Here is an 18,378-nt window from a genome sequence, read left to right as displayed (position 1 = left end):
TGGTCTTGTATGTCTTCCATTTCCTAATAATTGCTCCCACAGTTGATTTCTTCAAACCAAGCTGCTTACCTATTACAGATTCAGTCTTCCCAGCCTGCTGCAGGTCTACAATTTTGTTTCTGGTGTCCTTTGACAGCTCTTTGGTCTTGGCCATAGTGGAGTTTGGAGTGTGACTGTTTGAGGTTGTGGACAGGTGTCTTTTATACTGATAACAAGTTCAAACAGGTGCCATTAATACAGATAACGAGTGGAGGACAGAGGAGCCTCTTAAAGAAGAAGTTACAGGTCTGTGAGAGCCAGAAAACTTGCTTGTTTGTAGGTGACCAAATACCTATTTTCCACCATAATTTGCAAATAAATTCATAAAAAAATCCTACAATGGGATTTTCTTTTCTCAATTTGTCTGTCATAGATGACGTGTACCTATGATGAAAATTACAGGCCTCTCTCATCTTTTTAAGTGGGAGAACTTGCACAATTGGTGGCTGACTAAATACTTTCAGCTCCCTCCAAAGATGTTCTATTGGGTTCAGGTCTGGAGACTGGCTAGGCCACTCCAGCACCTTGAGATGCTTCTTACGGAGCCACTCCTTAGTTGCCCTGGCTGTGTGTTTCGGGTCATTGTCATGCTGGAAGACCCAGCCACGACCCATCTTCAATGCTCTTACTGAGGGAAGGAGGTTGTTGGCCAAGATCTCACGATACATGGCCCCATCCATCATCCCCTCAATACGGTGCAGTCGTCCTGTCCCCTTTACAGAAAAGCATCCCCAAAGAATGATGTTTCCACCTCCATGCTTCACGGTTGGGATGGTGTTCTTGGGGTTGTACTCATCCTTCTTCTTCCTCCAAACACGGCGAGTGGAGTTTAGACCAAAAAGCTCTATTTTTGTCTCATCAGACCACATGACCTTCTCCCATTCCTCCTCTGGATCATCCAGATGGTCATTGGAAAACTTCAGACGGGCCTGGACATGCGCTGGCTTGAGCAGGGGGACCTTGCGTGCGCTGCAGGATTTTAATCCATGACGGCGTAGTGTGTTACTAATGATTTTCTTTGAGACTGTGGTCCCAGCTCTCTTCAGGTCATTGACCAGGTCCTGCCATGTAGTTCTGGGCTGATCCCTCACCTTCCTCATGATCATTGATGCCCCACGAGGTGAGATCTTGCATGGAGCCCCAGACCGAGGGTGATTGACCGTCATCTTGAACTTCTTCCATTTTCTAATAATTGCGCCAACAGTTGTTGCCTTCTCACCAAGCTGCTTGCCTATTGTCCTGTAGCCCATCCCAGCCTTGTGCAGGTCTACAATTTTATCCCTGATGTCCTTACACAGCTCTCTGGTCTTGGCCATTGTGGAGAGGTTGGAGTCTGTTTGATTGAGTGTGTGGACAGGTGTCTTTTGTACAGGTAACGAGTTCAAACAGGTGCAGTTAATACAGGAAATGAGTGGATCTTGGCCAACAACCTCCTTCCCTCAGTAAGAGCATTGAAGATGGGTCGTGGCTGGGTCTTCCAGCATGACAATGACCCGAAACACACAGCCAGGGCAACTAAGGAGTGGCTCCGTAAGAAGCATGTGCAAACACACGGGCCACTTGGTTCATGGTGTGTGTGTGTGTGTGTGAGAGAGAGCGAGAGAAATACTGTAGATAAAGAGGAAAGGTGTGTACAAGAGTCTCTCTTTCTCCCTCTCCGCCCCCCTCTCCCCCTCTCCTAAGGAAGAGGGTGCCGTTTCATGGAGATGAATGTGGGAGGTTTTAAGTGGCTCCAAGGATCAAAGTTAATGGGCTCTCCTTTGCTGAAACAGAGCTACATCAAGTACCCGTAATGTGACCAATTTACTGTTTGTGCCTAAAAGAAAAATGTGGCTTTCAATCACATCGTAACTGCTATACTATTTACCTATACCTATTTTATGTACGGAGAGAACATAATTGACTTTGTGTATTGGCAAATGTAATGGACACTTACACAAATAGCACATCTGTAACATGAACTCGCTCTAGTAGAGGTTTATAGGTCATCTCAGAACTTTCAGCAAACCTGCAGGGACAGTCTCTCTCTTTCTCTCTCTATCTCTCTCTCACACACATACACACACACAAAAAAAACTCTCGCTGTTTCCCCCTCTATCTCTCACTTTGTGTTTTCCTTTCATAACCTATACCGACAGAGGTGGCTTATCTGATTCTTGGCATGGCTCCGACCCAGCACATCATCTCATACAATTACCAGAGAGCAGTGGTGCTGCAAATATAGTTTGTCTTGGCAACAGAGGCAGCTGTGGGGCCCGTCAGATAGGCTCTATATTGGCCTCCTCAGCTCCACTACAGTAAATAGGCCTACGATGCTATCAAGCCGACGTGCTCAATATGCTTTAAAGTAGCACAGTGTGATTGAAGTGCTACTAGAATGGAGACCCATGAGGAGTGTGGGTACTTATGTGTGTACACCCAAACTGAGTGTATAAAACATTAAGAACATCTGCTCTTCCATGACATAGAGTGACCAGGTGAATCCAGGTGAAAGCTATGATGCCTTATTGATGACACCTGTTAAATCCACTTCAATCAGCGTAGATAAAGGGGAGGAGACAGGTTAAAGAAGGATTTTTAAGCCTTGAGACAATTGAGTCATGGATTGTGTATGTGTGCCATTCAGAGGGTGAATGGGCAAGACAAAATATATTATTTATCAAAGTGCAGCTGCTACTACTCTTAAACCTTTGGATGCCATCTACCCTTAGTTTTGTTAAAGGTGACAAATTTGATACTCATCGCTGCATCCTGTATCAAAAGGTTGGCTGGACTTCGCTAAAGACAGGTAGATCTCTACATTACTCCCTTTTTGGCCCTACTTCCATAAACTTCCGTCTTATCTAACTTTGCTGTTGAAGTATAGACACCTGGGTTGCCTAACCTGTTCACAGGATTGGCTAACTCTTGAGGTTCCTACGGTCTCCACCAAGCAAGGTAAATATGTTTTTAGCTTTAATACGATGTATTGCTGAAAAAAAATGCAAAATACATTTAATCTTGATGTTCTGGTGCCATTCGGGCAATTTAAAGTATTGCTTGGGGACTTATTTGAGGAGGAATGTAACTGTTTTTCTGGGTGATTTGTGATGTTTCATGTCTGCTTCCCATGACTGTGTATTTGTAATTTAATATATATATATATATATATACACACACACACACACACACACACACAGTGGGGAGAACAAGTATTTGATACACTGCCGATTTTGCAGGTTTTCCTACTTACAAAGCATGTAGAGGTCTGTCATTTTTATCATAGGTACACTTCAACTGTGAGAGACGGAATCTAAAACAAAAATCCAGAAAATCACATTGTATGATTTTTAAGTAATTAATTTGCATTTTATTGCATGACATAAGTATTTATACATCAGAAAAGTAGAACTTAATATTTGGTACAGAAAACTTTGTTTGCAATTACAGAGATCATACGTTTCCTGTAGGTCTTGACCAGGTTTTCACACACTGCAGCAGGGATTTTGGCCCACTCCTCCATACAGACCTTCTCCAGATCCTTCAGGTTTTGGGGCTGTCGCTGGGAAATACAGACTTTCAGCTCCCTCCAAAGATTTTCTATTGGGTTCAGGTCTGGAGACTGGCTAGACCACTCCAGGACCTTGAGATGCTTCTTACGAAGCCACTCCTTAGTTGTCCTGGCTGTGTGTTTCGGGTCATTGTCATGCTGGAAGACCCAGCCACGACCCATCTTCAATGCTCTTACTGAGGGAAGGAGGTTGTTGGCCAAGATCTTGCGATACATGGCCCCATCCATCCTCCCCTCAATACGGTGCAGTCGTCCTGTCCCCTTTGCAGAAAAGCATCCCCAAATAATGACGTTTCCACCTCCATGCTTCACGGTTGGGATGGTGTTCTTGGGGTTGTACTCATCCTTCTTCTTCCTCCAAACACGGCGTAGACCAAAAAGCTCTATTTTTGTCTCATCAGACCACATGACCTTCTCCCATTCCTCCTCTGGATCATCCAGATGGTCATTGGCAAACTTCAGAAAGGCCTGGACATGCGATGGCTTGAGCAGGGGGACCTTGCGTGCGCTGCAGGATTTTAATCCATGACGGTGTAGTGTGTTACTAATGGTTTTCTTTGAGACTGTGGTCCCAGCTCTCTTCAGGTCATTGACCAGGTCCTGCCGTGTAGTTCTGGGCTGATCCCTCACCTTCCTCATGATCATTGATGCCCCACGAGGTGAGATCTTGCATGGAGCCCCAGACCGAGGGTGTTGGCCGTCATCTTGAACTTCTTCCATTTTCTAATAATTGCACAAACATTTGTTGCCTTCTCACCAAGCTGCTTGCCTATTGTCCTGTAGCCCATCCCAGCCTTGTGCAGGTCTACAATTTTATCCCTGATGTCCTTACACAGCTCTCTGGTCTTGGCCATTGTGGAGAGGTTGGAGTCTGTTTGATTGAGTGTGTGGACAGGTGTCTTTTATACAGGTAACGAGTTCAAACAGGTGCAGTTAAGACAGGTCATGAGTGGAGAACAGGAGGGCTTCTTAAAGAAAAACTAACAGGTCTGTGAGAGCCGGAATTCTTACTGGTTGGTAGGTGATCAAATACTTATGTCATGCAATAAAATGCTAATTAATTACTTAACAATTAAGTATGTGATTTATTTGAACAGTGAGAGGGGGTCAAATACGTATTTCCCTCATTGAAATGCAAATCAATTCATAACATTTTTGACATGAGTTTTTCTGGATTTTGTTGTTGTTATTCTGTCTCTCACTGTTCAAATAAACCTACCATTATAGACTGATCATGTCTTTGTCAGTGGGCTAACGTGCAAAATCAGCAGGGGATCAATTACTTTTTTCCCTCACTGTAAGTGGCAAAGCTGGGAAAGAAACTAGTCTATGAGATTGTGAGTGTGGTTTGTAGCAGACTTTCTCTAATAATGGGGACTCATAGCTACTAGAGAGAATACCGTAGACACCAAACCTTTCAATGAACTGGCAGTCATTTGGACAGTATAACTGGACTAGAGAGAGGCACAACGACCTAAATCAATGGATCTTATTCATTTGATTCAATGCCATTTCATCTGCCATTTCAGCTGCAACCATCACAGAATTATTCAGTAAATATTCCCTCCTGAAAAGCACAAATTGTTGCTGAAAATCAGATTTCGCAGGTGTTTGCATCTTTCGAATTTCAGAAAGGGTGGGGACATTTGGTCAATAAACTATAAAAAACAAACAAAAAAAATGTCATTTAGCAGACGCTCTTATCCAGAGTGACTTACGGGAGCAATTAGGGTTAAGTGCCTTGCTCAAGGGCACATCGACAGGTTTTTCCACCTAGTCGGCTCTGGGATTAGAACCAGCGACCTTTCGGTTACTGGCACAACGCTCTTACCCACTAAGCTACCTGCCGCCCACTTGCAAGGAGAGTGGTGTGGAGCTACCGCCCTGCGCTCCCCATTCTAGTATATTTTCTAACATTGCCCCCAGAACTTACTCGAGCATTTGAGGAATATTATGCAATATTTTAGTTATTGGTTTCCGCAATTAGGGAATGGCTAAATAATTCTCTAGAAAATAAAGTGCCGTACTAAATGAGGGAGGCCCTGTTCAGATCTATCTCTGTGTATGTGTATGTGTGTGTGATCCAAATACAACACTACTAACTAAACCTACCCTATACATACAAAAGTATGTGGACACCCCTTCAATTTAGTGGATTCGGCTATTTCAGCCACACCCGTTGCTGACAGATGTATAAAATGTAGCACACCGCCATGCAAATCTCCATAGACAAACATTGGCATTAGAATGGCCTTACTGAAGAGCGCCGTGACTTTGAACGTGGCACCGTCATAGGATGCCACCTTTCCAACAAGTCAGTAATGAATCACGCTTCACCATCTGGCAGTCCGACGGACATATCTGGGTTTGGCGGATGCCAGGAGAATGCCCCAATGCATAGTGCCAACTGTAAAGTTTGGTGGAGGAAGAATAATGGTCTGGGGCTGTTTTTCATGGTTCGGGCTAGGCCCCTTCCTTCTAGTGAAGGGAAATCTTAATGCTACAGCATACAATGACATTCTAGACGATTCTGTGCTTCCAACTTTGTGGCAACAGTTTGAGGAAAGCCCTTTCCTGTTTCAGCATGACAATCCACCAGTGCACAAAGCAAGGTCCATACAGAAATGGTTTGTCAAGATCGGTGTGGAAGAACTTGACTGGCCTGCACAGAGCCCTGACCTCAACCCCATTGAACACTTTTGGGATGAATTGGAACTAATCACCCAACATCAGTGCCCGACCTCACTAATGCTCGTGGCTGAATGGAAGCAAGTCCCCGCAGCAATGTTCCAACATCTAGTGGAAAGCCTTCCCAGAAGAGTGGAGGCTGTTATAGCAGCAAAGGGGGGACCAACTCCATATTAATGTTGATGATTTTGAAATGAGATGTTCAACGAGCAGGTGTCCACATACTTTTGGCCATGTGTGGATGAACTTGATAAAGACCACGAAACTACCCCTATAAACTAAGACTTCTTAAAGCTTCATTCAGCCCCACTTTGTTTCCAGCTCCCCCAAAAATCATGCTGTTAAAGGAAGGCCAAAAGCAATTAGCTCTTTCTCTCTTTTTGTCTCTCCTCAATCACTCACTAATCGTGTCCCTTCCTTGAGTCAGGGAGTAAATATTTAGGAAGGAGGGCAGAGGAGATTGGATCTCAGCGCCTTAAGAGGGCCATGGTGGTGGGCCCCAGCTAGAGCGAGAGAGCGAGACAGTTGGAGGATTATGCTGCTGTCTGGACGCAAACAGAGAGAGATGGAGGGAGGGAGCGAATGGCAGAGGTGGGAGAGAGAAATGGAGAGAGATTGAAAGGAGAGAGGAAGAAATGAAAGGATGAAACCGAACCACAGAGGGAGAGAAATTAGAAAGAGAAACAGGGCCACAGAGCGAAAGAGAGAGAATAAGGTGAATTCTGTCACTGCAGGTCCCCCCTGGCAAGCAGGCAGAGATAATGTGGACTGGATGAAAAGCTCCCTCTAGATAGAGAGAAGGAGGGAGAGAGCGAGGGATGGAGGGAGTGGTGTTCTAATCTCTTCCTCTAAGGCCTGTTCTTGTCACATGCTGTTCAACTGCTCCCCCGCCGACTCAGCTCGTCTGTGATTGGCTAGGACTGGTGAGAGCAGAAGATTATGGGGTGGTGGGGGGGGGGAAGTTTCATTTTGGGGGAACGCCCCCTCCGGTGAAAACTTCCCCACAAGCTCAAAACTCTGAGGTGGAGAGGAGATGGTGGTGGGGTGGTGGTGGGTATATCTCAAGACACATTTTCAATCACTCTCAGCAGAGGACAAGAAAATAGAAAGGCGGAATGATTCCTCTCCTCTTCTATTTCCTGTAAAACACCCCCCACATTTCCTTCACAGCCCCTGCCCACCAGCTACCTCAGTACACACACAACTCTTTCTGGCCCAAAGCAGTTACTTTCCAGCAGGAGGCTACCAAAAATGTGTGTGTGTGTGTGTGTGTGTGTGTGTACCAGCTCAAGTCCCGCTGGCCTCAATCTAAGCTGGCCAGCACAGAGAAAACCGAGGGATGAGGAGAGAGGGGAAAAAGGGATAAAGAATAAATAGAGGGAAGTGAAGAGATGTGAGGTAGAGCAGTTAAGTGATGGAGGAGAGCAGAGCAGATGGGAAAAAGTCCAATAGAAATGGATAAGCAAGAGATGAAAGAAAGAGAGAGATGGAAAACTAATAAAAGAAACCACCTCAAAAAAGGAAGGAAACGTAGAAAAGATAGATATTTAGGAGAGAGAGTGGAGGGAGGCATGGCTAATAGGATAGACTACACTTACTGACAGTCAGCAGGAGGAAGAACTAACTTTCATCAAACTCTCCCTCCTCTCGCCATATCCATGCATCTATCCTGCTCACCCTGTCATCTCTCTATATCTTTCCTGCTCATCCTGTCATTTATCTATATCTCTCCTGCTCATCCTGTCATTTCTCTATATCCCTCCATCTTTCCTGCTCACCCTGTCATCTCTCTATATCCCTCCATCTCTCCTGCTCACCCTGTCATCTCTCTATATCCCTCCCTCTCTCCTGCTCACCCTGTCATCTCTCTATATCCCTCCATCTCTCCTGCTCACCCTGTCATCTCTCTATATCCGGCCATCAATATCTCTCCCCTTCCTCCTTTCCTCTCTCTTCTTCTTATAATGTCCATTATACCTACAGTACCAGTCAAAAGTTTGGACACACCTACTCATTCAAGGGTTTTTCTTGATTTTTAATATTTAAAACATTGCAGAATAATAGTGAAGACATCAAAACTATGAAATAACACATATGGAATCATGTATTAACCAAAGAAGTGTTAAACAAATCAAAATATATTTTATATTTGAGATTCTTCAAATAGCCACCCTTTGCCTTGATGACAGCTTTGCACACTCTTGGCACTCTCTCAACCAGCTTCACCTGGAATGCTTTTCCAACAGTCTTGAAGGAGTTCCCACATATGCTGAGCACTTGTTGGATTCTTTTCCTTCACTCTGTGGTCCGACTCGTCCCAAACCATCTCAAATGGGTTGAGGTCGGGGGATTGTGGAGGCCAGGTCATCTGATGCAGCACTCCATCACTCTCCTTCTTGGTCAAATAGTCCTTACACAGCCTGGAGGTGTGTTGGGTCATTGTCCAGTTGAAAAACAAATGATAGTCCCACTAAGCCCAAACCAGATGGGATGGTGTATCTCTGCAGAATGCTGTGATAGCCATGCTGGTTAAGTGTGCCTTGAATTCTAAATAAATCACAGACAGTGTCACCAGCAAAGCACCCCCACACCATAACACCTCCTCCCCCATACTTTACGGTGGGAAATACACATGCAGAGATCATCCGTTCACCCACACCGCGTCTCACAAAGCCAAGGCGGTTGGAACCCAAAATCTCAAATTTGGACTCCAGACCAAAGGATACATTTACACCGGTCTAATGTCCATTGCTCATGTTTCTTGGCCCAAGCAAGTCTCTTCTTCTTGTTGGTGTCCTTTAGTAGCAATTCGACCATGAAGGCCTGATTCACACAGTCCCCTCTGAACAGTTGATGTTGAGATGTGTCTGTTACTTGAGCTCTGTGAAGCATTTATTTGGGCTGCAATTTCTGAGAACGGTAACTCTAATGAACTTATCCTCTGCACCAGAGTTACCTCTGCGTCTTCCATTTCTATGGCGGTCCTCATGAGAGCCAGTTTCATCATAGCGCTTGTTGGTTTTTGCGACTGCACTTGAAGAAACGTTCAAATTTCTTGACATTTTCCGTATTGACTGACCTTAATGTATTCAAGTAATGATGGACTGTTGTTTCTCTTTGCTTATTTGAGCTGTTCTTGCCATAATGTGGACTTGGTCTTTTACCAAATAGGGCTATCTTCTGTATACCCGCCTACCTTGTCACAACACAACTGATTGGCTAAAACACATTAAGAAGGAAATTAATTCCACAAATTAACTTTTAACAAGGCACACCTGTTAATTGAAATGCATTCCAGGTGACCTCATGAAACTGGTTGAGAGAATACCAAGAGTGTGCAAAGCTGTCATCAAGGCAAAGGGTGGCTATTTGAAGAATCTCAAATATAAAATATATTTTGATTTGTTTAACACTTTTTTTGGTTACTACATGATTCTATATGTGTTATTTCATATTTTTGATGTCTTCACTATTATTCTACAATGTAAAAAATAGTAAAAATAAAGAAAAACCCTTGAATGAGTAGGTGTGTCCAAACTTTTGACTGGTAGTGTATGTGCAGTAGAAGATTCATATGGTTTCACCTTGCCATGCTGTTTCTTTAGTGTGTGTGTGTGAGTGTGTTTGTAGCTGCCCTCTCGCATCCCTCTAAGCCCGCTTCACAGCTGTACTGACACATCATAGACATAGGAGCGGAGCAAACATACACACACCTTCACGCACACAAACTTTGATGTGGAGGAGTGAAGTGTGGAGAGAGGAATGTTGTTAGTCCGGTTCCAGCGAACACACCCCCAACAGAGCTTTAGCCCAAAGGCATTCTCTGAGAAGCTGTGGCCCTACAATTTAATGAGCACACACACACACACACACACACACACACACACAGCATAAAAACACATAACCACACACAAACACACTGTTTTTGAACAGGTGGCACATTTATGGACACTCCATGAGGACCACAGGGGTCCGCTCCATAAAAATTAGTTGGCAGCCACATGTGGGGTTCAGAAGAAGACCTGACGGCTGCTAAGTGCATTTTCTCATGTCATTTTCACCTTCCTACCCCTCCATCTCTCCCACCTCCAAGATGATACCATCCACACTGATCTAAGGTCAGTTTTGAGTCCTACATCCTAAAACGTCTATACCTGGATCCTTAAGGCGTCCGCAACCTTCCCAGCCAAAACAGTTCGGAAGAGTTTGTGCATATATTATGACGACATTTTGTGACGTTTTTGACTTCGGTGAGCTTCTATTCGGCTGTTCTGGCACACCCAACACATTTCTGGAGGCAAGCCGAAGTTCGGAGCCAAAGTCTACGCCCCTTCGTCGGTGATTGGTCAACAGTAGGGATTCTTCAATAAAGTCTTTGTTGTCATTCGACGAGAGATGACTCATTTTATGCAAATTTTTTCATTGAGAAATATTGCACCAAACATCTTAGTTAGATGTAAAATTGCACGACTAAGATCTTCTCGGCAAAAACGTTAACATTTATGACCGATGTTTTGAGTTATCTTAGATTCATTCTGACTATTTTGAGGAAGTGTATACTGTCTTTGGCGTCTCAAAATGGACAAACAGTACTATTGCCGCTTTTTTCTCATTTTTCAAGTGAAGGTCTTTTCAAGGAGTATGCAAGCACACTCGTTCGTTTTGGCTAGGTGCCAGCCGAACTGAAGCATGCTGACAGTTTTAGTCTCTCCCACAGATACCCTAGTAGATGGATAGGTAATTAAAAGGTAACTACAGTCCTCCAATTTCCCGGCGAAAGCGGCCATTGTGCCCTTGGGCTCAATATAATAATTATAATTCCCTTCTGCCAATCGTCGTGCTCCGAAGCACATATCACTCACATGGCTCTCTCAGAAATCTCAATAATTATTAACCAATGCCCGTCATGTGATCGGGGCATCACTGCTCCGAAGTACAAGTAAAGGCAGACACATCGGGGATGCATCAACATGAGTCCCTTATCGAATTCCGAGGCGCACTTTGAAGATGTTAGAAGAACTGTCCACATGTACTTTTCCTCAGCCAACAAGATGAGTAATGAACAGCAAAATCACTAGCCTATGTCAATCTACTATCCCCCATAGTAGAAACGTTTACCTATTCTATTGGTCAGCTTGGTGTTCTGTGCGAGAAATAAATATTCCAAACAGATTCTGGGACAGTTGTGCGATGATAGATCCCAAATTCATACAACCACTGTAGCCTACAAAAAAAAGCAAATTAGGCTGATGCAACAGATCAGAAGGTTTAGCTTAATATCTTGATAAACTAATTATTCACATTATAAGCGCAGCAATGCGCACACGGCAGTAGGCTATACGTGTGAATGCTTCTAAATGCAATAAGCGGGAAAACACCGGTTCTCAAAAGCGCAACACACATGCGAGCGGTTTCATGTGAGAGATGAAAATATCCCTTAGAAATGTTGAAAGAGGGGAGATCTAAAGATGCAACAACTAGAATCGGTTGCTAATATGACTATTGTGCCTTTGGCTACTGGTCAATGAAAGAAAGCTGATTTGAAAGCCTGAGAACATGAGAGAAATGCTGGTTTAAATGGCATAAGGGAGTGGCATAAATATCATGATTATTTGCTTCAATCCAGTGGCCACTTGTTTTGAAAACTCCATCACAAGTGCGCTACTGAAACACCACTAGCCAAACACAACAAGCTGGTTGGTGCACACCTGAGGGTTACTACACCAAAAAATCTACATTTCTCAGATTTTTTTCAGACCTCAAAAATGGTCCCCTGATGTGTTTAAGCATTGTTGTGGACTTGGATGTAATATTTAAAAAAGTGTGATTTTGAGAGGGAAAACATGACAAGATTGAGGGAAATCACAGTCCTCCTCCCTGTTTGTACAGTACCTTGCAAAAGTATTCATCCCCCTTGGCATTTTTCCTATTTTGTTGCATTACAACCTGTAATTTAAGTAGATTTTTATTTGGATTTTATGTAATGGACATACACAAAATAGTCCAAATTGGTGAAGGTAAATGAAAAACATACGTTAAAAATTTTTTTTTGGAACAAATAAATAACGGCAAAGTGGTGCGTGTATATGTATTCACCCCCTTTGCTATCAAGCCTCTAAATAAGATATGGTGCAACCAATTACCATCAGAAGTCACATAATTAGTTAAATAAAGTCCACCTGTGTGCAATCTAAGTGTCACATGATCTGTCACATGATCTCAGTATATATACACATGTTCTGAAAGGCCCCAGTTTGCAACACCACTAAGCAAGGGGCACCACCAAGCAAGCGGCACCATGAAGACCAAGGAGCTCTCCAAACAGGTCAGGGACAAAGTTGTGGAGAAGTACAGATCAGGGTTGGGTTATAAAAAAATATCAGAAACGTTGAACATCCCACGGAGCACCATTAAATCCATTATAAAAAAATGGAAAGAATATGGCACCACAACAAACCTGCCAAGAGAGGGCCGCCCACCAAAACTCACGGACCAGGCAAGGAGGGCATTAATCAGAGGGGCCAAAGATAACCCTGAAGGAGCTGCAAAGCTCCACAGCGGAGATTGGAGTATCTGTCCATAGGACCACTTTAAGCTGTACAGTCCACAGAGCTGGGCTATACGGAAGAGTGGCCAGAAAAAAGCCATTGCTTAAATAAAAAAATAAGAAAACATTTCTGGTGTTCACCAAAAGTCATGTGGGAGACTCCCCAAACATATGGAAGAAGGTACTCTGGTCAGATGAAACTAAAATAGAGCTTTTTGGCCATCAAGGAAAACGCTATGTCTGGCACAAACCCAACACATCTCATCACCCCGAGAACACCATCCCCACATTATAGATTATAGTTATGCATGCTCAAGTTTTTTTGTCTTATTTCTTGTTTGTTTCACAATAAAAAATACTTTGCATCTTCAAAGTGGTAGGCATGTTGTGTAAATCAAATGATACTACCCCCCCAGACAAAATAGGAAGAATGCCAAGGGGGGTGAATACTTTTGCAAGCCACTGCATTTCTTTTTGCCGTGGTATTGTTTTGATATCTAGCATTGTTTTTTCAAATTATGCCTTCTAGAGGATTTCGCAGAAAATAACTCATGCGAGAAATACATTTTGCACTTTATTTTAACAGTCTCTTTTCTTTGCTGTTACAGTAAAATCTATCCAAATGTTAGAACACAAGGGCATCCTAATTTAAAAATGGCTACTCATTATTAGCCTGGTTCTGTTTGGAATGCAGGCACATTATGGGACACAGGCCATGTCATTATCTATTATGTAAAATATTATTTTTTTTAATTGGTGAGACTAAATCATGTGCTGGTGCCACAAGCTGAAAACATTAGTAGCACCAGTGGAAAAAGGTTACTGTAAAACCTATTCCTAATTAGATCAGGAGGTTTACATGGTATACTCCGACACAAACTGACCACATACACACACTCACTCCTGCACACAAAGTTTACTTTGTATGCCATTTCCAGCCCAGAGTATTCTGCTTTCTCTGTAAATTGCTCAATGTATATAAATTGTCATTGGCTCCTCATGGTGCTATCAGCACACACTTAAGTAAACCACTGCAATGTGTGTGTCTGTGTGTGTGTGTGTGTGTTGGATTCACTCAGCCACAGTCTACACCCTACAGCTGAATCATGGAATTCCGTGTGTGTGTGTGTGTGTTCATTCAGATAATTCACCCAGCCAAACAGTCTCCCCTATGCTACTGCAACATGTACAGTAATTCATTTGTGGCCCTACCCAGAGAGAAACTGACTCCATAAATTCAATTATTTGCCCTGTTTTGAGAATGTTTATTAAAAACCATAAAGTCGCAACGTTGTTTTTTATAATCCTGTCTCCACAAGCGCTCAGAGTTAATTCAATTTGTGTAATGGAGGCCCGGATCATATGACCTACACTTTCCTCCATTACCCACAACTCCATGCCATTTGATCTGCATTCTATTAAACTGCCTTCTCTCTAGAAGTAAGAATATAATTATTGGCATGTCCAGAAACAACCCATAGCCCTTATTTCCTTGGGCAATTCATATGGATCTGAAATCATGGGAAAAGTGTAAGCAATGTGGTTGTAGCTAGCTCCACCTTGCCCTCACTTTGTCAATTACATTTTCGCTGTATTTCTTTAATGCATATATACCCATCTATTTAATTCATATCTACACATGCCTAGGGTTTTATTTTGGATAGGGACATAGCTTACCCTATATGTTTGTGAAAGACAAACCTCAGCACCTACTTTATTAAGGTGAGTTTGTAATGCAACAGATATGTATTGTCAGAAACGGGGCACATAGGTTCAGTGTTGGATAGGAGTAAACTGATCCTAGAACTGCGGTTATGGGCAGCCTTACCTCAAGCCAGCCTCACAAAGTGATCACAATGAGCGATCTGCCCGGGATCGATCAGACAGGACTAATGGATTGAAGAGGGCTAATTGAAAAGGCTAATATCTACTGCCTGCTTACATGTGTCTGCTTAAATGATCTCAGTACCAGTGATCAATAGGGAGCGATCAGACTCCACACTGATTCTATTGGCCGGGATCAATAATGCTTAGTGCCTGGGGCAAGGCATCACCAATTACTTCCCTCCTCCCTTTCCTCACACCCCTCCTCCCCCTTCCGTACTGGGAAAGAGGTGGACAGATGAGAAGAAACGTGCACACACACACGCCTGTATGCATTCTCACACACGCACATACATGCACAAAAATGCACGCATGCGCACACACACACCACCACCAACAGCTCTGGTGCCAGTGCTTCTCTGAAAGCTTAGCAGAAGCCAGAAGTCACTCAAGCATCCGTTAGTGAGCACAGAGAATATACACAGTCAGAGTGGACCACTGAATGTTATGGTTCTCCATTTCTGACACAGTGGAGCTCGTTTCAGTGACTCCACTAGGTTGGTACAAATGAGTACATATGGAACCAATGAGATCAATGATTGGCTGAATGACCCAGTGCTATGTGCCAACGTGGAGCTGCCATACAGGGTGATAAGATTTAAAGTGGGATGTCACTGGTCTACAAAAGGCAATATAAAAACCCACACACATGAGCAATACACACAACAACAAAAAACACTAAAAAACAGTTTTTTTGAGTGTGTTTAGTGCACGTGTGTGTGGATTTTGTAAAAATATTGCATTTTGTAGATAGCTACACAGAAAGTGGCACAGGTCCTAATCCAGGCACTTGTCATCTCCCGTCTGGATTACTGCAACTCGCTGTTGGCTGGGCTCCCTGCCTGTGCCATTAAACCCCAACAACTTATCCAGAACGCTGCAGCCCGTCTGGTGTTCAACCTTCCCAAGTTCTCTCATGTCACCCCGCTCCTCTGCACACTCCACTGGCTTCCAGTTGAGGCTCGCATCTACTACAAGACCATGGTGCTTGCCTACGGAGCTGTGAGGGGAACGGCACCTCCTTACCTTCAAGCTCTGATCAGACCCTACACCCAAACGATGGCACTACGTTCATCCTCCTCTGGCCTGCTAGCCCCCCTACCTCTACGGAAGCACAGTTCCCGCTCAGCCCAGTCAAAGCTATTCGCTGCTCTGGCACCCCAATGGTGGAACAAGCTCCCCCACGACGCCAGGACAGCGGAGTCACTGACCACCTTCTGGATACACTTGAAACCCTTCCTCTTTAAGGAATACCTGGAATAGTAAAAAAGTTATCCTTCTACCCCCCCATCAAAAAAAAAAAGTGGTTGTCCCACTGTCTATCATAAGTTGAATGCACCAATTTGTAAGTCGCTCTGGATAAGAGCGTCTGCTAAATGACGTAAATGTAAATGTAATATCGGTCCAGCATAAATTATGAAGATTTGATCATTTGAAGGAAAAAAACTCCAAAGATGAAAAAATGTCCCATGTGTCCAGAGACTAAATAAGGTACAATATGGAGATGGCTCACATACTGCTGTAGTTTACATAGTGCTGTATTTCTTCAACCAACTTCCAAAATAAAAACATTAAGTCATTGAACACAATACAATTATATTGTTATGTAAATACAACAATTTTGACTTTTTATTATCAAATTAAAACTCTGGAGTTGCCTATTCTACGACAATCATACAATTTATATGTGACCTGTATAGCCACTTGTACTAGCTGTGCTGACACCAAATGTCATTACACCAACAACAACAAAAATAATCTGTGGCACATTTCGATATTGTACTAAATATAGTAACGTCAAGCGAGAGAGAAAGAGACAAATGGAGATATTTAGGTATAACTCACTGCATCCATCCTCGTCACTGTGATCTCCACAGTCGTTGTCCCCGTCACACTGCCACTGGGCCGGGATACATGTACACTCCCCAAATGCGCTCACTGCACACGTGAAGTGGTTGCGCCCGCATGAACACTCTGCACCGCCCAACACACCTGGAAAGAGACGGAGAGAAGAGGGAACCAGGTTAGGAAAATGCTAAAAGAATACACTTAGAGGACATGCTTGTATAGCAGAGGTGGTTTGGTGAACTATCCTCTTGTGATGAGTAGCCTTGCCTGAGGTTTGGTGTACCATGTACAGATTAAGCCTAATCCTGGGTTAAAAAGCGTGCTCAACGGAGAATCTCCATTGAAATAGCTTTTAAGTCTTGGACTAGGCTTAATCTTTGTCCGGGAAACCAGCCCTAAGAGTTGTGGGGGGGTCCCACAACTATGTCTAGCCGTTAGCTATCTGCCCTTTTTCTGTCCCGCAAATTGATTTTGACAAACAAATCGGTCCCCGAAAAATTTGAATTTTGAAATCCCGATGTGGCCCTCAAGCCAAAATGTATGCCCACCCCTGCTTTAGCTCAATAGGCTAACACAGCCTTGAGTCAAGCCATAAAAATAAAATAAAAAATGTTACCTACTGCACCTATGAGCACAGACCATATCAAGAACAATACATCTTGTCTCATCACTACCCATACAGGGGGGAAAATATTAATTTGAGGCATTTCGCTTTAAGCCATAGCAAAGCTGTCAGATATGCTTATGAAAGCGTCAGCAGCCTCATCCACTCATGTAGTCTGACTTTCATAAAACCAATGAGCTGTATGTTATAAGACTGGTAGCCAAGACTGGTTCATTTATACACTCCATCTATCCTGAACACGCACGCGCGTGTGTGTGTGTGTGTGTGCGCGCGATGGATATGTTTTCAGCTGGGGCTGAACCACAGTCTCGTGCTATTAAAGTAGTACAATAAATATATCTGGCCTTAATTTCACTGGCTTCCATTATGTTAAAGCGTTCTGTGTGAACACTGTACGCAAGTGAGAATGTGTACCCATCAGTTTTGTGTGTGTGCGCGTGTGTGCATGCTTGCATATGGACATGAGAGTGAGGCTGCGATGCCTCCTCAGATGCTTTTAGCCCCTTTGAAAGAGGCTGACAGCTTCAATGAGTAAGGGGTGAAGTGTGTGTACAGATTGGTTGTACAAATATCTACAAAAGACAAAATAAAAACACACACACGAGCAGTACACACGAGCGATACACATATTTTGTACAAATATTGCCTTTTGTTGATATCAGTCCAGTGTGTGTGTGCGTGCAGTACGGCAACTGCACCGCCCGCAACCGCAGGGCTCTCCAGAGGGTGGTACGGTCTGCCCAACGCATCACCGGGAGCACACTGCCTGCCCTCCAGGACACCTAGAGCACCCGATGTCACAGGAAGGCCAAAAAGATAATCAAGGACATCAACCACCCAAGCCACGGCCTGTTCACCCTGCTATCATCCAGAAGGCGAGGTCAGTACAGGTGCATCAAAGCTGGGACCGAGAGACTGAAAAACAGCTTCTATCTCAAGGACATCAGACTGTTAAATAGCCATCACTAGCCGGGTACCACCTGGCTACTCAACCCTGCACTTTAGAGGCTGCTGCCCTATATACATAGACATGGAATCACTGGCCACATTAAATAATGGAACACTAGTCACTTTAATAATGTTTAAATACTGTTTACTCATCTCATTTGTAGATACTGTATTCTATTCTACTGTATTTAGTCAATGCCACTCCAACATTGCTCGTCCTAATATGTATATTTATACAGTATATATATA

At 43.6% G+C, this 18,378-nt stretch overlaps 1 protein-coding gene across 4 annotated transcripts in view; it reads right to left on the bottom strand.

The window, feature by feature from the left end:
- The window catches only part of LOC121582249 (low-density lipoprotein receptor-related protein 4-like), a 218,584-nt gene that overhangs the window by 99,705 nt on the left and 100,501 nt on the right, over positions 1 to 18,378 (bottom strand). For all 4 annotated transcript variants that reach the window (XM_045224115.1, XM_045224116.1, XM_045224117.1 and 1 more), the window contains exon 2: positions 16,554 to 16,700. In XM_045224115.1, coding sequence (XP_045080050.1) covers positions 16,554 to 16,700 — 147 coding nt within the window. The remainder of the gene's footprint in view (positions 1 to 16,553; positions 16,701 to 18,378) is intronic.

This window comes from Coregonus clupeaformis, chromosome 13 (assembly GCF_020615455.1).
Source record: "Coregonus clupeaformis isolate EN_2021a chromosome 13, ASM2061545v1, whole genome shotgun sequence".
NCBI lineage: Eukaryota > Metazoa > Chordata > Actinopteri > Salmoniformes > Salmonidae > Coregonus > Coregonus clupeaformis.
Note: the sequence above shows the minus strand (reverse complement) of the source record. Positions and strands in the feature narration are given on the sequence as shown.